The sequence below is a fragment of the Pygoscelis adeliae genome, unplaced genomic scaffold (assembly GCF_000699105.1).
Source record: "Pygoscelis adeliae isolate BGI_AS28 unplaced genomic scaffold, ASM69910v1 Scaffold172, whole genome shotgun sequence".
NCBI lineage: Eukaryota > Metazoa > Chordata > Aves > Sphenisciformes > Spheniscidae > Pygoscelis > Pygoscelis adeliae.
The window spans coordinates 1,265,909-1,293,841 of record NW_008824338.1 but is presented as its reverse complement, the minus strand read 5'-3'; the positions used below and the strand labels follow the sequence as shown (position 1 = coordinate 1,293,841).

General features: G+C 36.1%; 1 protein-coding gene across 1 annotated transcript in view; it reads left to right on the top strand.

The window, feature by feature from the left end:
* Nucleotides 1-1,542: 1,542 nt before the first annotated feature.
* MED23 (mediator complex subunit 23) overlaps nucleotides 1,543-27,933 on the top strand; it is a 37,105-nt gene continuing 10,714 nt past the window's right edge. Inside the window, exons 1-21 of the mRNA XM_009319049.1 lie at nucleotides 1,543-1,569; nucleotides 1,679-1,766; nucleotides 2,523-2,647; nucleotides 2,793-2,904; nucleotides 3,690-3,788; nucleotides 4,354-4,455; nucleotides 5,431-5,500; nucleotides 7,163-7,275; nucleotides 8,509-8,604; nucleotides 9,177-9,194; nucleotides 15,841-16,041; nucleotides 17,492-17,635; nucleotides 19,148-19,293; nucleotides 19,871-20,116; nucleotides 20,281-20,423; nucleotides 20,988-21,162; nucleotides 22,717-22,880; nucleotides 23,980-24,104; nucleotides 24,596-24,801; nucleotides 25,777-25,957; nucleotides 26,921-27,091. Coding sequence (XP_009317324.1) covers nucleotides 1,680-1,766; nucleotides 2,523-2,647; nucleotides 2,793-2,904; nucleotides 3,690-3,788; nucleotides 4,354-4,455; nucleotides 5,431-5,500; nucleotides 7,163-7,275; nucleotides 8,509-8,604; nucleotides 9,177-9,194; nucleotides 15,841-16,041; nucleotides 17,492-17,635; nucleotides 19,148-19,293; nucleotides 19,871-20,116; nucleotides 20,281-20,423; nucleotides 20,988-21,162; nucleotides 22,717-22,880; nucleotides 23,980-24,104; nucleotides 24,596-24,801; nucleotides 25,777-25,957; nucleotides 26,921-27,091 — 2,724 coding nt within the window. The 5' untranslated portion in view covers nucleotides 1,543-1,569; nucleotide 1,679. The remainder of the gene's footprint in view (nucleotides 1,570-1,678; nucleotides 1,767-2,522; nucleotides 2,648-2,792; nucleotides 2,905-3,689; nucleotides 3,789-4,353; nucleotides 4,456-5,430; nucleotides 5,501-7,162; nucleotides 7,276-8,508; nucleotides 8,605-9,176; nucleotides 9,195-15,840; nucleotides 16,042-17,491; nucleotides 17,636-19,147; nucleotides 19,294-19,870; nucleotides 20,117-20,280; nucleotides 20,424-20,987; nucleotides 21,163-22,716; nucleotides 22,881-23,979; nucleotides 24,105-24,595; nucleotides 24,802-25,776; nucleotides 25,958-26,920; nucleotides 27,092-27,933) is intronic.

Genomic DNA, 27,933 nt, shown 5'->3' with positions numbered 1-27,933 from the left:
AGAAAAACTACATCCATCGCCTTCCCTTCATCCACTAGGCTGGTGGCCTTATCGTAGAAGGATATCAGATTAGTTAAACAGGACTTTCCTTTTGTGAACCCAAGTCTTTGGGTCATTAAGTCATTGTTTTGTAGAGCACAAGTGAATGAGCTTCTTGGTAGATATAAGCACTTCATGGTCTGAAACGCTGGGGTGACAGTAGTTGATAAGGTCCTGAACAGGAGCCTGACTGATGTTTCGGACAGAGGAGGTTGGTCAAACTGTCTGAACTCGAAAGAATATGTAGGTCTCATAGAGAAGTGTAATTGAAATGATGGCGATGTGATGAATTTCAGTAGAGGGAAGGTTGGGTTTTTCTTCCTGTTTTAAGTTTGCGTTAAAAAAATGCACGATGTACTTTTCTTTGAATGGTGTTAAGTTGCTTGTAGCATATTAATTGCCCATGCCCGGTTGATTTCTCGTTTTGGCACTGTCGTTCAGATTATGTTTTCACATGTTTAACATTGTGATTTGACTGTGTTGTCACATTGCCTGTTTGTAAGCAATGTTATTTGCCTAAAATTTTTATGTAACAAAAAAAAAAAGGCCCTTACAAAATTTCATTGCATTTTTGAAGCCATAACTGAGAAAATAGCAAGTTGTTACTTTCACTGCTGCTATTACCGACTTGGTGGACGGCAGCGAAACTTACCTGAGTTTCTATGCAGAACAGATGAGTATCGGTTTCTCTTTTGCTTCTTGAGAAAGCTATGAGTAGCAGCGACAGGCAGTTCTAGGCTGTACGATTGAAAAGGGTCACCAGAAAGATTATTTTATTACACACTCTTATTTCTGCAATATAAAAATGAAAATACATAGTGGTCAGTTATAGATCACATGACTATAATATGAAATTCTTATAGAAGGTAAAAAATGTTGTGGGATAGTATTTTCTAGAACCTCTTTGCTGATGTATTAGAATAATGATGTAGAAACCTTTGAGCAAAATGGAGTTTAAAAAAAAAAAAAAGGAATGTTTCAGAGGAGATAAATTGGATATTCATATGTAATCTTTCACCTAGTACAAGACCATATAATCGTTCAGTGGAATTTAAAAAGCAATGGATCTAAACTCAGATGAGAAAGTAACTGTATATAATTGATTTGTGTAACTGAGTGTCATGGAACGTAAGTGGAACAAAAACTTAATGGGATTCAAAAATATTAATTTTTTCAAAGTATGAAAAAAGAGCTGCAATAACAGAATCGAACAATTTCTCCAACTTTGGGAAGTAAATTAATCTCTAGGTATTTAGAAGGGGAAAAAAAAAAACACCAAAAAAACGAAGAGCCTTAATCTGGATCCACAAGGTATCTTGTTTATATGAAAACAAAGCAACCTCAACTTTGAAAGAGTCTAGAGTAACAGAAGAAATACATCTGTCTCTGATACAATCCCATAACAGTACGACTGTTATTCTTTTGTGCTTCATCCTGGTGGTGTGATACTCACAGAAAACCTTTCCACAATAGCTCACTCGGGGTTTTTCTCTTACAGAAAACAGAAGTAATTGAAGAAGCTTTTCCTGGGTGAGTGTAATATTAGTTTATTTGTGCAAGACTTTCTGTATACATGTATTTTTCTGCTTGCGCTCTTTCATTGAGTACTGCTAATAACTAATGTTCTTATTTGCATTAGTATGTTTATGGACACTCCTGAAGATGAGAGAACCAAACTGATCAGCTGCCTGGGTGCTTTTAGACAGTTCTGGAGCAGTCTTTCCCAGGTTAATGTTTAATTTGTTGCTTACATGTGCTGTATATACTTCTTTAATACACTGAAACCTTGTCTAGTAGACAAACACTTAAGCTATAAGGTCTGTGTCCAGTCATTCAGGATCTGGTTTCAGATATGGAACAGTAAAGAATATAGGAAGACTTTGCAATAAAAAAGATTAGTTTTGACGTTTAGAAGATTATATAGTTGTTTAGTAGAGGTTGGTGTGCAGTGCAAATAAAGATAAGCAAATGGAAGTATAACAATAAAGAAAAACAAAAAAAGGTAGTTTGTTGTGGGATTTCTGGTAGAAGTGAATAAGTGGGGGGGGGGGAGAAAATAGATGTTTATGTTCAAAAATTACCTTCCAAAAGTTAGATTCGTGTAGGCACTCTTCTGTAATTGGAGACCTGGTCATCTTTGTTTTCACGGAATTTGATTATAACTGTGAAAAGGAAAGAATAATAGAACAGTTCTATTTTATTCTATTCTGTGCTAACTTACATGTGAAAAACAAAGCTGACTGTAGAAATCAGTGTTTCAGCTAGGAGGTATTTCCAATACTGGACAACTGGACAACTTCTGTTGGACAACTGGACTTCTTCAAAATAAGATCAAAAGTCTTGTGGACAACTGGACAACTTCTGCCATTTATAATCTTGTTCTTCTGTTAGTTTCGTTTCTTCATGGTAGGATACTATACGAATTTTACAGTTTGTTTCACTACCTGTAAATACAGTCTTTCTCCCCTCTACTGCTTTTTCAGGAATCCCATGAACAGTGCGTCCAGTGGATTGTAAGGTTCATTCATAGCCAGCATAGTCCTAAAAGAATTTCTTTTCTTTATGACTGTTTAGCAATGGCAGTAGAAACTGGACTTTTGCCACCCAGGTAAGCTATGTTGGAATGAATCGGTAAATAGTATACATTAGAGTTATAATATTGGAGGGTATTTTACAATGACATTATAAAATTACTGCTGGAGAGCACATGCTTATTATCTGTCATTCATTTTTGCATTGTCTCCTTCTGCTAGGATGGTTTGCGAATCTCTGATAAACTCCGATACACTTGAATGGGAAAGGACACAGTTGTGGGCGTTAACATTTAAATTGGTCCGGAAGATTATTGGAGGTGTAGACTACAAGGTATCTTCCCCCCATTCCTTTCTTCGTGATAAGGCACGTTATTTTCTGGCTTTGTTTTTATGATTTTATGTCAGAGACATCCAGTGTTTCAAAGTCTGCTTTGATTATGAAAGAAAAAAGTAATTCAGTGAGACCACTTCTAATGCTTTTTCATAGTTGAGCTTTACCTTAATAGCTAATTCTGTATGGACAATGTAACTCCTCTTATTCTTTTCTCTATTACATAGTCATCTTCCATCCCTCTTTCAGTTACAAGCTAAATAACCCTAATGCAGTTGCAGAAGTGGTACATGTGGAAAAGTAATATTATCAACCATTAAGGCTGAAGTTCTCGCATCTGCTCTGACCCCTGTTGCTATGTAGGAAAAAGGTCCTGAAAGCTGAGTCTTTGGCAGGGTACAACTCTTAACAGAAGGAGTAGGAAACCAGGCATCTCTTGCAGAGAACCACCTCACCAGCATGGGTGAGCGTGTTAGAGCAAAAAACATAAAATACAACACTGTACTTTGGTCAGTCTGCACAAGCCATTGTAGGTTGGATGACTCTGGATACACATCAAAATTTCAACAGTTACTTTCTTGTCTGGGGTATCCTAAGATTGAGAAGTTCCATAAGGAGTTTAATGTCATTAGCGTTCACATTCTCAGTAGCAGTCTGTCTTCTGACAGTTAGTGACAAACAGCTAATTTGTCTGTCAAAATATTGTCTGACCATATTGATTGTGTAGTCTTTCTGCCAGAAATAAAGAATATCTGGGAATGTTAATTTTGTGTGCTTTCTTTTAGGGTGTGCGTGATCTGTTGAAAGTGATCCTAGAGAAAATCTTAACAATTCCAAACACTGTGAGCTCAGCTGTTGTACAGCAGCTTTTAGCAGCAAGAGAGGTAACTGTCTGAATTTTATGTTATCACTATAGAGAAAGATAGGCCTCATTCTTCTGTCATTAATGAGCTTCTAATAGCTGGGATGACTCTCTTTGAGAGTTGGTACAGTTCAACAGCAGAGACTTACTCTTTGTGCTCTAATTGTTTTCTGTATTTGCATTTTATACAGTAAACAAAGAGCTTTTGGGGGTATTGTAGATAAGCACTAAAATCCCTAACAGGAGAGTCAGGCCCAATGTTTGACTTGCCTAAGGTAAGATGTATGAGATATAATATTGAGATTAATTTCTGTATATTTTTCTTAGTGGATAAAAATAGTAATTGTTTTCAATAGTTTGTAGGCAGACATAGAGGCATAGTTTTACTTAGGCTTAAACAGTCTAACGTACACTTGCACAATTAAAAACAGGTTTTAAACTAATGTAGTACTATCGGAATACAACTTAAGAAAAAGTGTTTTAATTCTTATATCTATTTTCATGGGCTGCCTCAGACTAGTAGACAGAGTACACCTTTGTTTACCTTATCCAAAGTCTTTTACACTGCTGTATTTTTTTATTTATAGGTGGTAGCCTACATTTTGGAAAGAAATGCATGTTTGTTACCTGCCTACTTTGCAGTTACAGAAATCAGAAAACTATATCCTGAAGGAAAACTTCCCCATTGGGTAATGATACGATATCAAATCATGTAATCTGGAGTCTTGTTCCACACAAAACAAAATTACTTTTTTAAAATAAAGTTTAAAGGAAGATTTAAAATCTTCTATTCAACAGTAAGCTTTGTGATTAGGTATGTAAATTAAGATACAGGCTTGACGTGATTGCAGCAGCAGCTTCCTGTGTTCTTGCATGAAATTGATGATGTAGTTTTGACCTATAGCCTGATGTTCGAAACTCTTGAAGCACTGAGTTGGTTTTGTTGAATACATTTGGAAATGCAGGTCATGCTTACCTACCAGATTGTGCTTTCTCTATGACTTCAGGATAAGAAAAAGCACTTTAAATAGCTGACCAGTGTTTTCTTTCTGTTTAAATTCAGTTAGCAAAAATATTTGGGGCTCTGGTGCAATGAAAATGGTCACTGTTTCCAAAAAGAATGTAATGTTGATTACTGAATCAACATTGTATTCTGTTAAAATAACTAGGTGTCGGGAAAAGGATAAAATACCGACTCCCTTGAATTAATAGGAAAACTGTTACTGACTTCTTTTGAGCCGAGATTTAATCCAGAGTGTACTAACCTAGGTCCTTTGTCTTTGTGGAATTGTTATCCAGAGGCAAACGGAGATTTGGTATGAACAGAAATTCTAAAGCTTGTCTTAAATCACTTGTTACTGAATAGTATGCACTGAAATAATATAGTATGCATAGGAGAAAGTTTTTATGTAAAGTCTCATTCGAGTGCAAACTGAGAAGAGTGCTTCCTGCCCCTTCTTTATAAAGTCACATTTTTCCTTTTGTGGCTTTAGGTTCAGGATGATTTTTCCAACTTGTCAAAATATGTAGGAAGCTATTTATGTTAGTAGATTCCTATATATTTTATTAAAATGTATAAACTATTTTCAAGTCTTAAGTATTCCTTATCAGTATCTGCGACTTAAACCCTTAACTTACTTTTTTATTCTCCTTTTCTCACCCAGTTACTAGGTAATTTAGTATCGGATTTTGTGGATACCTTCAGACCCACAGCAAGAATAAATTCCATTTGTGGTAAGAGAATGAATTTATGAGTGACTTCAAAGTAATAATAAATTAATTTATTTTGAACTTTTTTGTTTCTTATAACCTTTTGGGGCATATATTCATCTAAGCAAAATGATTCAGAGCTTATGTTTCACGTAGTATCTTTACTCTTGTCAGTTTGTTCTCAGACTTGCTTCCCTTCAGTTTTTGCTTTGAAGGGGAAAATTCATATTGATGAGATCAAATAATCTTTTGCTACAAGCTGGTAGTGGAAGTGTTCTACTTGTTACATGGCCTTATAGTTTCTAACTACAGTAGACGTTAAGAAAACCATAGGTTTTCTATGCTCAAGGATTTTGGGTGAATACAGATCCATTGGTATGCTAGTCACGGAGTGTTTTCTGACTTCAGTTCCCATTGGAGCTTTTGTAGCTGCTCAGCCTTATCCCTATTGTTGCAGGCTTCTGTGTGAACATTCCCTAGCTCAGATGAGTACTGGCTGTCCTTTTCTGTGAAAGAAAAACTCACCTTTGTTTATTGCTAGAAATCTGAAGATTAAAATTTGGCTGTTTTAATTGTGATGCCTGTTGCATTTTTCTTCAAAAAGATAAAAATGTTTTCTGTTTGCTTTGAGAATTAAGTAGCTTAGTAACAGCTGCATTATATCTTAGATCTGAGCAAGGTTTATTGCAGCTGAGCTTCTTCAGTGCAGAGGTGAAGAAGGTAAATTCATCTGTAATGCTCCAAAGCATTTTATGTTTCAGAAGCATGTAGTTATTCTTCTATTGGAAGTGTGGCATAGCTTTTATGCATATGACTCACAGGGATCATACAAATACATAATAACACAAATTTTTACAAGTCTTGTATGTGTAAATGACCTGTATGGATATGGTTGAAGGGGAGAAAGAGGTATTTATTTACTTCTTGTTTTATCTGTTAGTAATATGGCCAGTATGGACAATAGAAGTCATGGAATTTGAACTGACAGTGAGATTTAGGTCAAAGTTGAAGCACCTAAATTTAGATGCTGATATACAGGTGTGCTAGGGGCTCAGTTCAGATGCCTGTGTTTAAGCAACTGAAATAAATCTCAGGTGTCTAATCTATACTGATTAACAAGTCTAAATTACCCTACAAAAAACTCTTCTTATGTGATCAGCTGAATCATGTTGGCCTATGCTGACTGCATTGACTAGATCTCGATTGACTGTAATTGGAGTATAGATGCTTGTATTTGACCAGTTTAATGAACAGAATCCTGCCCACAGTTTGTCTTACAAGGTGAATGAATGGAAATCAAAAGACTAGATTATATGCTTCGATTAGTAATACCATTTTCTTTGTGGAAAGGGTCAGCATACCAGAATTAAATCCCTAGGTCAAGTAGTGGCAATGGAACAGTCTTCTGGTAACCTAAAAGGGCACTTTTTGATGAATATTTGTAAATACTTCTGTTTTCGGGGTACCCAATCTGAACAAATGGGGATTTTACTCCGGTGGTATTTTCTTACTTGAAAATTGGTTAGAAAAATAAAATCAGCCTGAAGCAATCCTATGGTAAAAAGCTTTAAACAGTGGAAGTTTAAGGAGACCATAAAAGTGGCTGAGGCCAGTTTTTGCATCAGAATGATTAAACAGTAGGCCAGTTTCACTGTTTTAGAATTTATAATGTTTCATTGCATGTAGGTCGCTGTAGTCTTCTTCCTGTGGTAAATAACTCAGGTGCCATGTGTAACTCATGGAAGCTGGATCCTACAACCCTTCGTTTTCCTTTGAAAGGTCTCTTGCCATATGATAAGGTATGCCTTATTAAGCTTCTTAAACATGTTATATTCAATAAATATGAAGCTTTTATATCATTAGGGGGGAAAAATAATTTCAGCTGTGAATATCTAATTGTTCCAGCTAGGCTAACATTGAAGGCGTAGATGTTTTTACTGTGTTATATATTTCAGTGATTTCAAGCTATATGCAGAGGACCCTTAAAGTAGTGTGTGGTATAACTGCTGCCCAGGATGCTGAAGAACATGAGATGTTTAACGTGCTTTGTGGGTGTGCATGTGTGAGAGAGCAAGTGAGAGCAGAGAATTGATTGGAAAATTAGTTTAGCAGTGGGGAGATGAAAGAGAATGGGAAGGTAATTTCTTCTTTTCTGTGCTCTTTGTTATTCCATAGGAAAGATAATTTTACAATTCAAACTTAAATATAAGGTAGTTTAAATAAACTTAAAAACTCTGAGTGTGAAATAGTGGTGTGCTGAAAGAATTTAAAAACTGTAAAGGATCAGGACAAAAATCCACATCGTCCAGCTTCCCATTCCCTGTATCCTAGGTGTCTAAGGAAGGATATAAAGATAGTATATCTAATGACATATATAGTGTTCACACTCTACAGCCATTATCATTTTGGGCGTTTCCTGAGACAGATTTGGTTTCTATATATTTGGTAAACCTTCCTCTGCCAAATATTTGTTCAGTTTCCTCTTGAGCCCGTGTAAACTTCTAGCATCCGCAACGTCCCTTTGACAAGGAGTTCCACATTTCAACTTCATGTTGCATGAGGAATCAGCTCCTTCTGTTTGTTTTGAACCTAGCTTCAGATATCATTTTTTTTAAAGTGATTCTGCTATTGGAAGATACAGTGAGCAGTTGTTCCATATCTCTTTTCTTCAGGCTACTCGTGATTTTTACGGATCTTGGTCATGTGCTTCCTCAGTTGTCTTACCTGGCTTCCTTTGAGTTCTTGACAGTCTTCCGGTGTTTCAAGGCTGTTTCAAAAAGTGTGCCGTCCTTTTATTGGATGAAGCATGTTCTTCTGCTTGGTCCCCATAAAATCTGTCACTTCTTAGGAGGAAATAATCACAGCTCTTTTCTTTTGGGTATCAGAGAGCAAAAAGATTTGCCAGATAATACATATCTGCATAAATTAAACATTAATTCTTGCGTTGTTTAACTCAGTTAAACGTAAACTCACTATTAAACATAATCTTGAGGCAATATATGTTTGTATGTGATTGCTTTTTTTTTTTTAAGGATCTGTTTGAGCCACAGACTGCTTTGTTGAGATATGTGCTGGAACAACCGTATTCAAGGGATATGGTCTGCAATATGCTAGGTCTGAATAAGCAGGTACTGTACTGTGCTGAAACACGTGATTTAATTCTGCATAGAATCTGCACTATTCTTTTTCTCTTTTCTTTGCTATAGCTAACTAAGCAAAACAGTTTAGGTCCAGAGAGTAAATTTTTTTTATTATTATTTTTTTTATGAGATCATTTTAGGTTAATTGGACGCTGTTGTTCCTATCATTTGTATATTGCTTTACGAATGTTAAATTGAAAAGTAGAGATTTAAAATACAATTTTTTTTTTGCATTGCTTTTTTTTCCTATAAGGCCAGCCTCAAGTACACCTTTGACAGACAGTAGGAGACTGCTAGCTCAAACAGTAAAAATGGTTATTGTTCATTAGTTTTTAAAGCATTGTTGTCCTCTGTTATATTGGCATGTTATAGTACTAGAATAGTGAAAAGCTGGGTTTTGTTTTGTTACATTTTTTCTTTTTATACCTTAGAATGGGAGGGCTTAGTCTGACTTGGGGATCCTTGAGGCTGGCCTCATAGTCACTGTTTTGTCTTTTCTTTTTTTCTTCCTTTATTTTTGTTCTGTCCTGTCTTGTCCTGCCCATCCTCCAATGCTCTAGACCTTGAACATTGCTCAGGTATGTTCACAACCTTACTGTTGTATTGTGACTAACGATACGCTGGCCGCTTTGTAGCCACTGATTCCAGTTAGAGAATACATGTACAGTCAGGGCTTGAAATTGGCAGGACCGTTAGTCAAGGGCAAATCCTCACTACAGATCTCCAGAGATATGAGAGATGTAGCATAAAGTTGACAGTCAGTGGTCCTTTGGTCCTAAAATTTTGCTTGGAATGGACTGCTACCGTTTCCCTTACCAGTCATAAGAACTTTTACTTTGTCTGCTGGAATTTTCAGATGAGGAGAGATTCTTAGTTCAAAATTTCTTTCCTTATGCAGGTGGAAAAACATCCACTGCACTTGACTGTAAAATTATAAAGCTGTAAATACATCATTGTTTAAAATAAAAAAAAAAAAGCCAAAAAAAAAAAAAGCTTTACTAGTGGAATTTTCTTATCATTAGGAAGCCTCTGTAACAAACTTCCCAACGGGCAATTATAATATTCTCCAAGCTAGGTGAAAGAAAGGTAGTGCAGAATACCATGTGAAAAGTAGTTCCTTAAAATTTGACTACTTGTTTATATAAATAAATAAATGCCTGAGCAAATCAACCAAGTGGGCTTCTGCCTGAAATTTGAAATTACGGGTATTACATTTACAGTTGATCCCTTGTTACAATAATCAGTTCCATACCTACTTTAAAAAACATTGTTTAAGATTTATAAAATAGCGTTGCTGTTTGCAATACTATAGTGAAGGTTGTGTCAGTGTTTCCATTTAAGAAACTTTTTTCAGATTTGTAACTTGACTATAAAATTTACATGATCCTGAAACCTTGTGTATATTTCCCATTGTAAGTGAAATATAGCAGTGCTTTTCTGGATTAGGACAATGTTTTTGAATGCGCAGATTCCTACATCTTGACAAACATTACTCTGTGTTGTATACGACAATCTTTTGTATTTGAGACTTAACGCAGCTGAAATGTTAAACCTTGGAAACGAGCTGCTAGGTTTAGTGTTGAAATGAGTAGTATTTGTATTCTGTGTCTATTTCTGTGTCTACATTCAGTTAATAAGTCAAACTATTCCTCTATGCATCTTGTAGCTGGTAAATAACACAAGATCCAGACAAAAAAAATATATTGAACCCATTTTATTTTTCTGACTATGGGTGGTCTGTGCCTTCAGGTCAAAAAACATTGACGTTAAAAATGCTGGGTTTTAACTCCTACTCTACTGTCCTCTAAAAGTAATCGAAGAAAAATGAAATGAAGTAATGAAATATATTGAACTGTACTTCTTAAAATTTGTTTGCTAGTATAGGAATTCCTACACAAAGTTTCAACCTGGCGTGAATTTTTATGGCCAAGGAGCAAACTTGAAGAACGTAGCTTATAAAGGAAATGCTGACAGAACATCAACTATAGCTGTGCTACTACAGTTATATCAGCATAAAGATGTTTGGGCTGTTGAAAATTTGTGAGTTAAAAATATAAATATAGAGTAGGGTGGTGTAGTGGTATAGAACAGGAAATAATGTTCCATTTAAACATTAATACACTCTGTTTAAAACTGTGGAAAACATTAAAATTTTACTCACTTTTAGGTACAAATTAACTTCATGTTATAGTTGAATTTGTTAATGTAGCCACCTGACAAAAAATAGTAGCATGCTTTTCAGAAGTTGTGTAACTGTATCAGTGCTTTCAGTAAAATGGCTGATAATTTTGTATTTTATTATTAGAACTGAGCTAACCTGCATAAATGAATTGTCAGTATAATAGAAGACATAGAAATGCAAGTAGTGCCAAGTTTGTTTCAAAATAAATACAGAAACACCTCAAAGCAATGATCATTATTTATTTATGATCATTCATTATTTATGTGAAGCTGCTTGTATGCCCTATCAACTATTCACACAGATCCAGTTGCAGGATTGGAGCCTTCATTTGAATCTTTTGGCATCACAAACTAGGTATGGTTCAGCCAAATTTGTCCTAGTTCTCAAATATTCTTGAAGATGAACAATGAGATTTTCTGGTTTAATCTTAACTAAGCAGATCTGTGGTAGAAAACTGTTCACTCAAACCATCTCTGAGTTGTGTAAAACAAAAATAAATTTAAAAAAAAAAAGTACAAATCCAGCTGTCCTGTTAACCTTGCAGAGAGAAAAATGAAGGTAAAATTTGATATGTTTATAGATTCATATGTTCCTTTCAGGATTCTAAGTTTTGTTGTGGGATGAGGTTTTCTAATACCTTTATCAAGTATATGGCTTTGAGTCCAGATGTAATAATACAGACTTCAAAATGTTCCTTCTGTTGGAGTCTGGGGATTTTTCTTTTTTGCTGCTGTGTACTTCTGTGTGGGACAGTACTGTCTATTGTATACCTGTTTGAACTGGTCTATAGGAAGTAGAGATTTAAATTGTATTTTATCATGTATGTTATGGTTTATGGTTGGACTCGATGATCTTAAGGGTCTTTTCCAACCTAAATGATTTTATGATTCTTTGTCAATTTATATTCTGCTCTTAGCTGGGGTGATACTCCCAATACTTAATTATCTTTCAAGTAATTTGTTGAGGTATGTAACAATCTGTTTTCTGGAAAATGATTAACAGTTCAAAGTGTCTTAATACACTGATACCAAATTAAGATTCAGTTTAGGGATCCTACAGTTGGTTCTTAAAATTGAGCTTTAGTAATGTCTTAAGGACATGAAGTCACTTTGAACATTTTGGTTTATATCTTTACCTTCTCTGTATGTACAGACTTGCATGAAGAATAAAATGCCATTTTTGCTTGCATAATTGCAGTTAGGATTGTATTGCAGTCCTCTAAACAATTAAAAACTTTGTTAAACTTTAATTTGTCTGGGTTGGGGAGTATTTGAAAGAGGAGGTAATTTTCATGTGTCTTGTTTCTATAATGTTGTACAAACTTCTAATTAGCAGCTATTGTATTAATGATTTTGCTCTTTAAATGGTGTATCTGGCTGGTCACCTTTTAAACCAGCAGTGGTGATCTGCAACTTTGACTAGGAAATTATCTATGCCATACTCTGTTCAGGTGAATGTGTAGTCGTATTCTCTCCTAGCTACAAATCAGGATAGTTTGCTTGGGGAAGATGTTGTTTATTTTATGTCTGTCCATGCATTGTGTAAGCAGAATCATTAAGTGAAAGGAATGACATAATGCAATATTCAAAAATTGACTTTCCTTTCCCTTTTGTTTTTAAAATATTGTAGGTTGATGCTGGGAACTCACTGTCTGATATTATCAGTGTTAACATGGCAAAGTACTTAAATTAAGGGGTGTGATTATTTTTTATATATTTCTGATTGTAAAAGTGTGTGTTGAGAACACTTGAGTGCAACTTCCTTGTTGAAACTTAATCCATTTTTTAATGAGGAAAACTTGAGAATGCCCACTGAACTTGGTAGAAATAGAATCAAGCATAATATAAACAACAAGCTTTAAGGTTTTTGTGTCTTGGTAGCATACAGTTTTGGAAAATGGAAGTCCGGGGGGGCTATAGTTCTGTCTTGTATTAACTACTTCAGGCATTTAACTTACATATTTTGAATTGGACTTCTGGAGACGTCATATACTCTTGCAGGGATCTTGGGCTCTGAGGTTTGGTCTTCTGAATCCATTTCTTAAGTGTAGATACCTATTAAATATTTTTGAGCTAAATGTTGTTGGCTTAAAATGTTTGAAAACTATAATAGCTTGCAGCTAGCCTTACTGACTTCTTTAAAATACTTTTCTTTTAGGGAACACTTAACGCTACCCACCCTCCCCCACCCCCAAAAAACCCAACCAACCAAAAAACCACCCAAACCCAACTGAAGCTTTGATCCACTGAAAAAAGTACCACGAGTCCATCAGAGGGCTGGTCTTAAGAGAAATTTTAGTATCAAGTTGTCATGATAGCACTTTTTCCCCCCTGTATTTCTTTATGGTTTAATAATGTTTTCAATGAGGTTATGTATTTGTCAGATCTTTAAATATTATTTTCAGGGCAAAATGGAGAATATGTATTTATGTAACCAAACTACAAAAATTTGAATAACGTTCTCTTGGGGGAAAAAAGCATAGTGGTTTTGAATGCTGTATTTTTCCATCTATAATCTGAAACAGTGTTTGGTTTGGGTTTTTGTTTTGTTTAAGCCATACCAAAACATTAATTCCTACTTATTTGTGAGGAAAATTAGCTGTCACCTGTATTTTTATTTGTCTCAGTATATACTGAGATGTTCTTTCAGTTATGAGTAATTAATAAAACGAGGCCCCAATCCTGCAAATTCTTAGGCAGCACGATATTTTATTTCTAAGTGCTCCAAAACTATAGATACAAATTTTGTGTAAAAAATATATATTCACTGAAAATACAGAAAAAAAAATGCCAGAAAATTAAATTAATGAAGATAGAATGTGAAGTACTGCTATATTTCTTATTGAAAATTGTTTTTAGAGCAATAAAAGCATGATTTTCAGAATAAGAGAGTGAATTTTTTTTTTTTTTTTTTTTTTTATTTCCTGGCTCCTAAACTTTTCCCAATCTTAGAATTACTCAGAATAGTGAAAATTCCTACTGGAAATTCTGGCTTTCTTTTTAACAGTAATATTTTCCTGTTGTATTCTTTGAATAACTTTATTCTAAATTAATATAGCCTAACATGATTAGGCTTTTGGACATTAACCCAGTGCTTAGCAAACTATTAAATTTCAAGCCCTGTACGTTGTAGTTTTGCATGCTGGATTATAAACTAGTCTATAGTGTTGTCTGTTGCACCCTGCTCTGCTTCATAATTAGTTGCTTTGGGAGGGGGGGGAAAAACGAACTGCAAAAAACCCAAAGTATTCTCAACTGGTGGTGTTAATACTGCTCTCTGTAAATCTGTAACGTGGTTGATCTGTGATAATGGCATTGCGTACTGGAAGAGAAGGTGAAACAGTAATCGATGCTTTCTGTTTTAGTTAGAAGTTTGTGTTAAGCATGCTTCAAGAAAACACAGCTAGAACTGTAGCTTTCTGCAGTTTTGAGCTGGCGAAGAGCATGCAACAGGGGATGCTGTTCACAATATTTTGTCAACTTTTCCCATTCTTGCATTTTATTTCTAATTGGAGAGAATCTCTTTTTTTTCATGGCAAAAGACTACCATCGATGAAGGTAGAACAAGCATCTCCTTTCAGCATCTCTCTTTCCTTTTATTATTTCTTTCTCTATTAATTAAAAGGATTTTTTTAGGCTGCCTGGCTAGTAAATCAAAGAACTCATCTAAGATATCCCTAAAATGTTTATGAGTGTTTGGGTGATCTTTTTAAACTTTTTTACATACACCTTTTTGCCTCTAGAAAGGGATACAGCATTTTCATGATTAGTATTTGAGCAGCTCAGTTCCTTTTCTTTTGTATCATTAAAGTAATAATGTTTTCTTTAAGGCTGCATTATGTTACAGGCATCAGGTGTGAAAAAACAAACAAACAAACAACCCCACCCCACCCCCAAACATTCCTGAATAGAGATTGTAATGAAACAGAAGTTAGATTATTTCCAAAGTGCTAGCACTGTCTGAAATAGGTTAAATTCCACACAGCTTTTTCTCCTTAGTAATAGTACTTTGTACCAGTATAACTATATGAATGCAGCGTAATAAAAGGTTGTTGCACTAAAGAACTTGTGATATGTGACATTATACTTGATGATCTTAAATTGAAGATTTATAATCTAAGTTCCAAACCATTGGCGGTGGGCCTGCTTTACATACATCTGTACTAACGTATGTATCTGAATATATAATGTGTTCCTTACTTGATCATTATTAAAAGTCTTCAGGGAAGGTGTGTATTTTAAATAATTTTGTTTGCATAGCTCACTATGGAGATTGCGGCAGTCTAACATCTAAAGAGCTTATCACTATGATACGTATTTTTTGTTCTATTCACAATAAGTAGAACATACCACTTTTATCAGATTAATTTTCAAAGCTTTTTGATCTTGTCTTGTACTAGGTGGTGCTGTGTCAGTAGGATAGCACCTAATTATAGGGGTATTAACCAGGTGTTAATTCTGCTGCTAGCTGTAGGTTGCAGGTGAGCCCAAAATGAGAGTGAAAAAGAGAATGGTCATTAAACACCTATATTGTGTATTGGGATGTTTCCTCTGGGGTTGGTGGTATAATTGATATATCTTTTTCTTCACGGTGATCCCTACTTTTGAAAAATTTAAAAGGAAAAAAGGGGGAAGGGGGGGGGGGAGACCAAACCCAACAAAAAACCCAAAACAAACAAAAGAACCCCCACCAGTGTGTTAAAAGAATGGACTTTGTTTTCCATGAATGCAAGATCAGAGAAATAACATTCTGCATGAATTTATTAAAAAACACAAACAAAACCCCCAGGTGTTATTTGTGCATTGATGATCTGTATTTTGGAACTGAGTAGGGAATTATGTGATGTGTGACAAAATGTAAAAATCATTGTGACCTGTAACATAGTGCAGCTTTAATACACTGGCTTATCCTTAACTTAAGTTCAGACTTCATTTCATGCTTCCCAGCCTTCTGTCAAAATACTGTACTGTAACTGCAACTGTACAAGTTCTGAAGTTAATGGCAAGGCTTTTGGAATACTGTATCTGATCTCTGCCTTACAGCACAAGCAGCGCTGCCCTGTGCTGGAGGACCAGCTGGTGGATCTTGTGGTGTATGCCATGGAACGGTCTGAGACTGAAGAGAAGTTTGATGATGGTGGAACCAGTCAGCTTCTGTGGCAGCATCTCTCCAGCCAGCTCATTTTCTTTGTGCTCTTTCAGTTTGCAAGTTTTCCTCATATGGTCCTGTCACTCCATCAAAAGGTAAATTATTTGTATCGCTCCTACTTGGTAAGAGAGATTTTAAAAACAAAACAAAACAAGTTTAAAAACAAAAAAAGTCACTCACACCTGCAAGAAGTACCTTATGTGTAAGAATCAAGTTTTTGATCATTGTGCTCTGTAGAAGTAAGTCAAATTCTCAAGTTATGTTGCTGTGAGCTAAGTCTGTTTCCAGTGTATTCAGTTGCAGGATGTTGCATTATATTTGGATTCAAAATGGGCTAGTAACTAGAATAAGGAGATAAACTGGCATAATTCAGAAGACCCGAGTACTGTGCTATTAGGTCCAATTTACAACCAAGCTTCAAACAGAGCGAACGCCCTGTTCAGTTTGTGAGCTAAAGAATCATGCCGCGTAAATGGATGCAAGAACTTACAGTTTGCCTAATCAATCTAATCAAAGCAATCTAATCAAAGATTGTTTGTCTAATTACAGTGATATTGGCAATCACAGTCCAAAGTTATTATTACTTCCTAATAATAATTCCATTAAAACTGATACACTTTCTAGTATGTACCCTTTTCTCTGGTGTTCAGTTCCTCTTTGAATTCTAAGGGTGGTGGTGCCAGTCCTCTGTAAGAAAGGAGAGGAGGGGTTACAGTAAGTCAGCAACATCCTGAGCTCTTTGCTGAGAGAAAGTATGGTGTCGATGGTAGGAAGGGGGTGTTCTTTCTCCTCACTATAGGATTAGCTTGTGGCTATTTAGATACAGTTTCTAACATGCACTACACATTGCTCCATCTTCATTTGCCGACAGTGTCATGTTACACCAAAATTTACTATGTATGTTATGTTTTCCTTGTGATGGATTCTAGTTCTCTGCTCTCTTTGATATCCCTGAAATCAGTTTTACCGGTGTTGCATTCCTTTAATTACTGTTAATGAACTATTGAAACAATAAGCACTATACAAAACAATTGCACAAGTCTAGTCTAAAACTAAAGGAAACTAGATAAGAGTAGAGGTTAAGAGTACTGGTTATTAGAGAATTGCTGTTACAGATAAAGAAGTTAAATAACAAAAAATCCCCAAAAATACATGGGTCCAGATGAAGCAAGCCCAAGTTGTTCTGGTTCAGAGACTGTGGCCTGCTGCTAGCAGTGGCAATACTGTACTTGGCTACAGGGCTGACAAGTCCAATATTTAAGAGTTGCTAATTTTTCAAAACAGTGATCCTCAAGAGCTAAATACATTTTAAATCCTACCGTTAATTGTTGTGGCCCTCCCAGAGTCTGTTTCTGTGTTACAACTAATGTACCTGTTTGCCATCTTTCTGAAAACACAACACACATTTCTGCCTAAGTCCTGCTATAAAATTCCCACTAATCTCTGGTGGAACTGTTTTAGTCTGCCCTTCTACTTTTATAGGAATCTTTGCAGTGATTTTTCTTCTGCATGCAGTATTTGTCTGTTACTGAGTGTTTTTGACAGTTGGCAGGCCGTGGTCTCATTAAAGGAAGAGACCATCTGATGTGGGTGCTACTCCAGTTCATCTCTGGCAGCATTCAGAAGAATGCACTGGCTGACTTCCTCCCGGTTATGAAGCTTTTTGACCTCCTGTATCCTGAGAAAGAAGTAAGTCTTCCCTCTGAAAGTAAAAGTTTTATTTTTAATTCAACCAGAGACCTTCATATGTCAGTATTATTATCATTCGTGAGTCACTGTTACAGCAGCGTGCTGCATAGTTGGAGTGAGATGTTTCATGATTTCCTAGCTGTGTTTTTCCAGTAACTGCATTTGTGCAGTGTTTTTAGGGGCAAAAAAGACTTCTGTTAATCATATCTTCCTTGACTTTGGTTTGACTAAAGTTTTGAGGAGTTTGTTAAAGCACTGAGGATACTATTAAGGAGTAATGTTGCAGAATTTCATTGTTACATCTGGGCTGTAACAGGATAATACACTGAGAGACACTTTCACGCCCACAGAACTGAACAAGACACTTTAAATTTGTTTTGTGTTAATGGTTACTTAAAATTCATTCTGCGGTAGTAAATCAAATCCTAGTCATGCTTTGTACATTCCTTTAGAATGAAGGTTCCTGAGGAAGGGGGAGTTAGGGGAAGTTCTTAAACTTCCACCATGATAGCGTTGTCAGCATGAAGTCCTGATTGCTTGCTCATAGTGCCTTCTGTTTTGGGTCAGTAAATATGTTAATACCAATATGTGGTGTACTAAACCGATTTGTGGCAATTTTTCCCCCTCTTTAGTTTTGACCCACAGAAATTCTTCAGTACAATTTGTTTCATGAGTTTGCAATTGCTTTTGCCAGCATAAAATATTGGAAGAGTGACAGGACTATTTACTTTAATTGTAGTGATGGGCTCTGAGTTACACTTGTTTAAAGTGTTTGTGGGACTAGGGCATTTCTGAGGATTCAATTTCACAACCAGTTTAAATGTTATCTACGGCTGTCACTTTTAAGGGGATCTGTCTTACTCTCCCCTTCATTATGTGTTGCTGCTGTCTCACTTGTGCGATCAGTGGTGCTTGTGCAGTAGTAACTGTACCACAGGGAAAGAAATGCGGATGTTGGCAAAAGGAGAGGGCCAGAGTGCCTTTTCCAATGGCAGCAATATACCCGAGTCTATAGCCCAAACCTCTTGAATTTTCGCATGTATCTGTTCCTTTTCATAGGAAGCATATTAATCTTTGAGTATAATGGTGATGCTAGACAAGTTAGACTTTTCAGAAAATATTGGTGAACCACTGAGTACCTACTATGGAAGCACATACCGTAACTGAGTTCTGAATAATGTATAAGTGGGAGGCTGAGAGTAAAAGTATATGCTTTGTAACTATATATGTCTTGAATTTGTATATTCTAAACATGAACTTCCATTTGCTGAGGTCTTGGATTATTTGTTTTGGTTTTTTTTTTCAGAATAATTACTGAGGTCCAGGTCTCTTCCAGAGCTCTTGATTTAAAATTGCATACGCGGATGAGGGTAGAATCTGTTCTTTAAAAATGTTGCCCATGGTGTTGCAAGTCAGAAAAAGAAAAACTTGACTTGTGAATGCTGGCTATCTAAGTTGGTTTTCTGTACATTAATACATGCAGTATGTCACATTCATGTGTTCTTTCCTTAGTGTATTCCTGTACCTGATATTAACAAACCCCAGTCAACTCATGCTTTTGCGATGACCTGTATCTGGATTCATCTGAATCGGAAGGCCCATAGTGACAACTCCAAGTTACAGATTCCCATTCCTCATTCTCTTAAACTTCACCATGAGTGAGTTTTGGGGAGTTGGTTATGTTTTGATTTGCCTCTACACATAATGGCATAGGAAGCTCCAAGTCTGTATTCAGAATGTATTGTGTGATGGGATGCTGTATAAGGTTTATCAAAGGAATGAAGCAGGACTAAGAAAGAGCTCAAAGTCAAAATATTTCATAAAAAATGAAATGCCGGTACTATACAGCTAATGGAAATAATATATTACATGTCAGATTAATAAATCTTTTTTACTGATGGAGAATTTGAAAGCAAATTGACTATTTTGTTTTATTATGCTGTGGTTTGGAAAGTGTGGATAAGCAGTACATTGGATTAAGTTTTGTCTGGCAAGGTGATTTTTAAAGTGTATTTTTCTCCTGAGGTGTTTCTCTGATATAGGAAAATTGTAACATAGTGGAACTGTGGCATAAGATGTAGTCATTTTGGTGTGGTGCAATTAATAAATATTTTGTTTTTTCTACTATTTTACAATGGATTTTTGACTGGGGTTATTGTGGCTGTAATCCTTGAATGCATGTGTAGTCTTCTGCTTGTTTTTTTCTACTTAATGTTTAATCTCTTTGGCACGCAGGTTTTTGCAACAGAGTTTAAGAAATAAAAGCTTACAGATGAATGACTACAAGATCGCCTTGTTGTGCAATGCTTATTCAACCAATTCAGAGTGTTTCACTTTGCCAATGGGTGTACTAGTAGAGACTATTTATGGAAATGGCAACATGAGGATACCCCTTCCAGGGACTAATTGCATGGCATCAGGGTCTATTACCCCGTTGCCAATGAACCTCTTGGACTCACTCACAGTTCATGCCAAAATGAGGTATGGTATGCAGCTACCTTTTTTTTTAACCTGTGACTAATTATCATCAGGAGAGCTTTCCTGTGTCTGAACGTGTCATGTATAGAGCTGCTGATTTACTTAATAGATTTCTTAACTTTCAAGTCCTTGTTTTTCACTGAAAAATACTTTCTCTCTTTCTTCAGTCTGATTCATAGCATAGCTACAAGGGTAATTAAGTTGGCTCATGCAAAATCTAGTCTGGCCTTGGCTCCTGCTCTTGTGGAAACCTATAGTCGCCTGTTGGTTTATATGGAAATAGAGTCCTTGGGCATCAAAGGCTTTATCAGTAAGAAAGAAAAACTTTTTTTTTTCCTCCACCCCCACCCCCTTCCTTTTGTTCAGTAGCATTTTCTTTTAACGGCAACTAGAGACCGTAGTAAAAATGAAAATCTAATGATGCAGCATGTTGAATACATGTATAAACTATTTTAATATAAAAGAAATTGTAATAATTATCCTAGTGGTGCAGTACATTTTAGATGAGTGTGCTGCTGTCCCTTTATGCCATCACTTGTATGGTCAGGACCTTCCTAGTTACTGAGTTGTGCAAAAATATACGAAATGGAAAATCGTAAGCAAAGTTACTTAATTAGATGCAAATTATTTTAACGAGTGCAATTAAGTATCATTTGCATGTCTGCTGTATATGTTCATTGAAAACATTATTGAGCTCTACACATTTACAGCATCTTCAAACAGTGCTTGCACACACACTCTTTGAAGGTAATAAAATTTTCAAATCAAATGTCTGACTTGCAGCTGAATATAACCCTCTATCCACAGTGTACTCTGTAGTTGTATTTTAAAGTGTAATCACTTGGAAAACTTACTTTGCAAACTTTTTCATCAGGTCAGCTCCTACCAACAGTGTTCAAATCTCACGCGTGGGGAATTTTGCACACTCTGCTAGAAATGTTTAGCTATCGGATGCATCACATCCAGCCACATTACAGGGTCCAGCTGCTCAGCCATCTTCATTCCTTGGCTGCTGTGCCACAGACTAATCAGAACCAGCTTCATCTGTGGTGAGTGATGGTTACCATGTTTAACCATAATCTCGGATTCCTCCTTCATCATATGTTGAAAGCTGTGTGAGAACTGTGTTTTAAATGGGCATAAGTACTTCCCAGTCTTAGTTCTGTGGCTAAATTGGTTTGTGGTATCTCAGCAGGTCATGTTTCAGAAATACAGTTAGATGTTAGCAGTAGTAGTCTGCAGAGTTGTGTGAGGCAGCCTCTTGCACAGACATAGCAGCAGTGTCACAGGTCAAAACAGGAATGCACACCAGAACCATCATGTCAGGAAGTGTCGGGCGACTCTTGAGCTTGCGTTGGAGATAAAGGGCAATGCCTGCTACTTGTAGTCACAGTGATTGGCTTGTCACAATGATTGGCTTGTCTACCAGTAGGACTGCGCTTGCTTACTCCTGTGGAGGATGTTTAATTCCATTATAAGAGTTAAGCTGGTTCCACTTGATTCTTTAGCCAACTTAATTTTCAATCAGATCAGAGAAATAATCTGATTCATCCTGCAGCTGTAAAGGAGTTGGCGCAAAGCTATGGTGGCTGTACATGAACCTGAATGGAGAAGAAAGTGTCAGTTCCATTGTATGGTGTGTGTGTCAGCGTAAACCACGCATAAAACAATGGCTGATTTGGATACAAGAAAGATGGAAAAGCTGGTTAAAGCAGCTCTAGAGTTGATACACAGCTAAGTCTAGGGAAAAGCTTTGAGTTTAACTTACTGTTAAAAAGGTTGAAGAGTATGAGATTCAGTTTGTATGTAGAACCTGGGGTTTGTTGTAGAGAAGTTCACTCTTAGAGTAGAATGCTTCTTGTGGGTGTATGTGAGGGAGACAGAGCAACCTCATTATTACCAGTTCATATCAAGGAAGTCTAATAACACAGTGATTTCTTAGTCCAGATTTAAATTGCTCAGTTGCTTATCCTTTATCAAGAATAAAAAGAACAAGTGAAGACAAGTTTCTCCTGAAATTGAACATCTTGTTCTTTTTATTCACCTAAATCTTGTTTTGTCGTCTTAGTCTGTGAAATACGGATGTTACTCAGTCGCTTTTGATAAGCACTGCATGCAAGTGCTTTTATTCAAAAGCAGTACTTCCTCATTTCTTTAATAAGGACAATTTAGTGCTGTCTGCTTCAAGGTGATAGTTAGCTTTGAAACTTTCCATGCATTATTCATGCCTTTTTATTCTGTTTTTGCATATATTTATTTATCTACGTATCCTTGTTTAGACAAAGATGTTCAAAATATAACAAAAGGGGGGGGTGTCTCTAAATTGGAGAGACTTGAGGCTCTTTTGCAAGGGCTCTGCACCTGGAATTTTCACTAAATCAACATTTGAGAGCTTTATTTGAAAATAAAGTACTTAAATACTTGATAACAAATTTATTAAACAGGGGAAAAAGCAAACTTTTCCGAAAGGTTAAGAACATCACTTTCAAAACAAATGTTTTTGTATTATTTGAAGCAGAAAATAGAGGAAAAATAGGTATTTTGGAATCTTAGAAGCAGCAGTGTAAGCATTATTTGCTAACTGGACTGTTTCCTTCTTTCAGTGTTGAGAGTACTGCACTAAGGCTAATCACAGCTTTGGGCAGCTCGGAAGTCCAACCACAGTTTACGCGATTCCTCAGTGATCCCAAAACGGCTCTTTCGGCAGAATCAGAAGAACTCAACAGGGCTTTGATCTTAACTCTAGCAAGGGCAACTCATGTGACAGGTAATAGCAGTACAGTGAGATGACATCTAAGTGCAAGCTGTAGTCAAGTCATTTCTCTAAAATACTGTTTAATAGAATATCATGGAAATGACCTTGTCATAGAACATATCCCATACACTTCTGGTTTTGAAAGAAGTATAATTTTAATTTCCAACTATTTGTTTTTAGGCAAAAAGCTATTAAAGCAGCAGTGAAATCAGACATTGTTTAAGTTTATTTTTATACAGAGACACGCGTGACTAGGTTTTTTTTACTGTCTTATTTTCAGTTTCATTATTTTAAATTTAGATGTTTGGATTGATTACTGATACATGCCATTTAAAAAAAAAAAATGGAATGTTCACAGCAAGTATATTGCTCATGTGGAAGCCATCCCCTCTACAGCTTACCTTTAAGAAAAAGCAGTGTGTGTTTTGTGTTTGCTTTGTTGGGGAAGGGAGAGGGGGAAGCTTTTATTGTGTGGTTTAATGTTTTAACAATGTGCAATGACATGGGTCAGGGTTTTGTTAGCTTTGAGGAGGATGTTTTCTCTCCTTTTTTATGGTTCTAGTCTGGAGACTCGCTGGAGAGTTAGGACACTTATTTCACAAAAACTGGTGGAGGCGATTTGGAAGGGAAAGGGCTTCTTTGTGTTAGCTTTGCTCAGCCTTTAATGTTAAATCAACACTGGGGTTGCGGGGATGAGGCTTGTGTTTTATTTCTACAGCTTAATTGGGAAAGGTACTGCTGAACAGCCTCTTTAAAGCAATATAAAATGGCATCTGACAATTTCATCATCATTATCTTCCTCAGGATTTTTTTTTAAAGTCTAATCAGTTAATCAGCAAAAGCTTGTCTTACTGTCATTACAGGGAATTAAATATAAATTCTTAAAATCATGATTGCTTTATTTGTAGCTCAAAACCTAAAAATAATTTTGTTATTGTTAATAGCATAAAAAAGATAATATCCACCTTGTTCCATAGAGTGAATAAGATTCAAAGAGAGGGGATGGGAGAAGTTGGCCAAAAAGGAAACCCTCTTGAACTAGCAAAGCCTTGATGCATGTGACTACAAAAGGAATACCAATAAGAAATTCTAATATCAATCCATTTTCTAGACTTTTTCACAGGCTCTGATTCAATTCAGGGAACTTGGTGCAAGGATATATTGCAGACTATCATGAGTTTTACTCCACATAACTGGGCATCACATACACTAAGCTGTTTTCCAGCTCCTCTGCAGGTAATAGTTTCAAATTGATGATTTTATAATGGAAATACAGAGAATTTACTCTCTTAACAAGATCCTTTGCCTTTTGCTAGTTGCTGAGATTCTTCCCCTGTCCAGACTACTTTAATCTCACGTCCCTAAAGAATGCAGCATGATTGTAATATTGCTATTTCTTCAGAAATGCATTAGCTTCTCCTGGAGTATTCTGAGGCCAAGTTTGGCCAACTGGTACTTCTGGTGGAAGGTAAATCAGATCTTTTAAAAATTAAAAAATAAAATAAAAAAAAAGTTGGAGAAGCCTTTTTTCTTGTGGCAATTTGTCACATAGCTTTGTTAGTGACAAAACAGTCACTGTGGTGTCACGGTGAAGCAACAACCCTACCTAGTAGATTTGTATTGTACAAGGAAGTAGGAACTCATAAGGTGCTAAGTCAGGCAAAAGTTTGCCTGTTCAAATGTTTTATTCTAGGCTCTCGGTCACAGCAAAGCCTACTTTATTTCAGGTATTCTTCAAGCAGAATAACGTACCTCAGGAAAGCCGTTTTAACTTGAAGAAGAATGTGGAGGAAGAATACCGAAAGTGGAAGTCTATGACCAATGAGAATGATATAATCACACACTTTTCTATGCAAGGTTCACCCCCGCTTTTCCTTTGTCTCCTATGGAAGATGTTGTTAGATACCGATCACATTAATCAAATTGGCTACAGGTGAGCTTAAAAGATGTGCTATTTTAAAGTTATTACAGCAACATTCTCAGTTCTGAGGACATAGGCTTTGTGCATTAACAGCTTGATCTGTACTTTTTTTTTATTAATTCAGAGCATGAAAAAAAGGAGTGGAGCGAGGTATTAGCAAGCATATCATAATAATTGTGCAGTGTTTAAGATTGGTTACACCACACAGTGGTCCGCAATGCGTATTCTTCCTGGTAAGAGACAAGGATGTGAGGTGTTTGAATTAAGCAGTTTACTTGTAATGGCAGTGTTTCAGGCAATCGGAAATAGTAAACAGAAAATAGAAAGCACTTATTTACTTAGCCTTTATACATGAATAAAAGCCAAATTTTTTTTTTAAAAACAAATGTTGGATTAAGATGAAAATTTATTATAGAAGTAGTAGTCCTACAATTTTTTTACTTGTTCTCAGTAGTAACAGCATCAGCTCCAGCTGTAAAAAATAGGTTCTTTCTTTTCAGTCCTTGTTAGGTCTGTTGAAAAAATTAATATTTATGATATCACATGTTACTCTTCTGTGCAATGAAGAAATACCAGTATTTTAATGCTATGGTTATATTAAAACGCATACTGCAGGAAAATAAAGTTGAGTTGCAGAAGATTGTCTTAAGAGGTGTATAACTAAAAACGCTTAACTAAAGCATGGGTCCTAGGCAGAATACTGTACATAAGAATTGGTGAACCCGAAGCGTTTCTTCTGATTAGTATCCAGACTTTGGAATTCCGTTGCTCTAAGGTTTGGGTTTTTTTTTTTTTGCTTTGCTTTGGGTTATTCTTCAGTTCATTTAATAAAGGGAGGGGGTTTGTCTTTTTTTTTTTTTTTCTTTTTAAGACAATTGTATTAAAACCCACTAGCTCTTATAAAATAGACCAATTAAAAAAGTATTAAGAACAGTAACAATTGTTTGTTGCTTTTTTTTTTTTTCCCCTTTTCTTCTTCCCTGCTAGAGTGTTAGAAAGAATTGGGGCCAGAGCTCTGGTGGCACATGTCAGGACATTTGCAGATTTCTTGGTGTATGAATTCTCTACCTCTGCAGGAGGCCAGCAGCTCAATAAATGTATTGAGATTCTCAATGACATGGTATGGAAATACAACATTGTAACACTGGATAGGTTGATACTGTGTTTGGTAAGTATTGCCTTAGAAGATAAGATGCCAGTTCTTCACGCAGAGTCTGCTTTCTGAGTCACTTTTGTAGGAGCAATCTTTTTAAAAATGCATTGGTTTTAAATAGTGACTATTTGCTAACTCAATAATCAAGTAAAATAATAGATTACTTCTGTAAGCAACATAAAACTCAAAGTCTTACAGTTCTGTGAATCTTCAGAGGAAGCTTTTCTTGGTTATTTCATAGCAACCGTTGAATTGGTATTATTAAATGTCGTTATTAGTGCTTTGGGTCTGTGACCTCAGAGCTATGCGATTATTTCTGCAGCCTGAAAAGGTAGAAGGGGTATGGCATGCCATGATTCAGAAGCAAATGGAAAATCTTGTACCCATTGGAGTATGCTTTCTTTGCTTAGAATTCAGCCTGTTTAATCAGAAAAGTGGGAGAGAAATGGCATTCTCTGTCTTTCCAGGCTATCCTACAAAATAAAGCAGAACTCGCCTAGAGAGAATTGTTCTCCTTCAGTAATTACCCTTTACTTACATTTTAAAATCCCATCTGAATGTAAAGCTGGTAGTTTGAATTTTAGTTTGGTTTTCAAACTGAAGTCCAAATATGTCAGAATGGCCAGAAGTTTGAAGCAATCTTAACTTCATTATCATTAATTGGTTATTTTCAATAAGAGAACTGACAGCTAAAAGAGAGCTAGAATTCTTGGCGAACGTGCTATCGCTGAGTAGTTTGTAAGACTTTCTGCCTATGGAATAAAAAATGTGATGGGTACTTTTCACAGGAGGTGATTGAACCTGCCTCTGTTCTGTGTCTTCACTTGAAAAGTAGAGTTGAAAGACCATATGTTCAGTGTGAATTTGTGTGCGGATGTACCTAATGTGCAGCCAAATTTGCTAGCCAATGTTACGGGGTTATAAAGTAGACAGCAACGTCGACTGTAATTCCATGTTTTCTGATTCATTTTGTTTCAGGCTATGCGTAGTCATGAAGGAAATGAAGCTCAAGTCTGTTACTTCATAATTCAGTTACTCTTACTGAAGCCTAATGATTTCAGAAACAGAGTGAGTGATTTTGTGAAGGAGAATTCTCCGGAGCACTGGCTGCAGAACGACTGGCATACTAAACATATGAGTTATCACAAGGTATCAAAGCTAATAAAATTCTTTTATTGTAATACTTTCTGTGGAGTTGAGATCAGCCAGAGAGTCTTTTGTCCTGTAAATGACAGGACAGCTCTATCAATTTTTGGAGTTACTTAGTAAGTCGTAATTTATTTGGGCTAGTATAAAAAAAAAAATCACTATGTTTATGTAATAACATTAAAATTATAATGCAGTGATATTCAAAGATAGAAGCAGCTGAAGAGTTGGTTGGAAATTCATTCTTGCTCATCTAAATCCAATCATTTTAAAATCTTGGTTTTACTGAAATTCATTTAGAACAGTTTTTGTGCATCAGGGAGAAGGTATTTCCTTCTGGTGTTTTATGACTCTAATAATAGTTAAACCTATGCTTTCTCCTAATTATATAAAGCTTCCTCCATCTCCTGTGTGGCAAGAACGTGATATCCTGATATGCTAGGGAAGGGAACTGCTGAGATTTTAATGCTGCTGTAAACATAGTGGCTTCTGCTGGCTAGAAAAGGATGTACCAATGGAGTGTTCTGTCAAAAGATAAGTCAACACTGAGATGAAATAGATACAAGCAAACTCTGATGTAGCTAAACACATACAATCTAGTTCTGATCCAGAAGCTATTTGGTCTGTATTAGCCCTCTGCTTTAGCCGGACAGTGTCTTAACAGTGCCTAAAAGTGTAAGGGTAGCAGGGAAGCAAATTTATATTAGCCTGGGAAGTGCTCTGACATGGTTGCACAGTTACTAGACCCGATCTGGCATATAGAAATTTCAGTCACAGGTAAAACACTAAGCTCAGCCTTCAGCTGTAATCATCTGGTATTTGAGTACACTCCAGTTCTTTCCCAG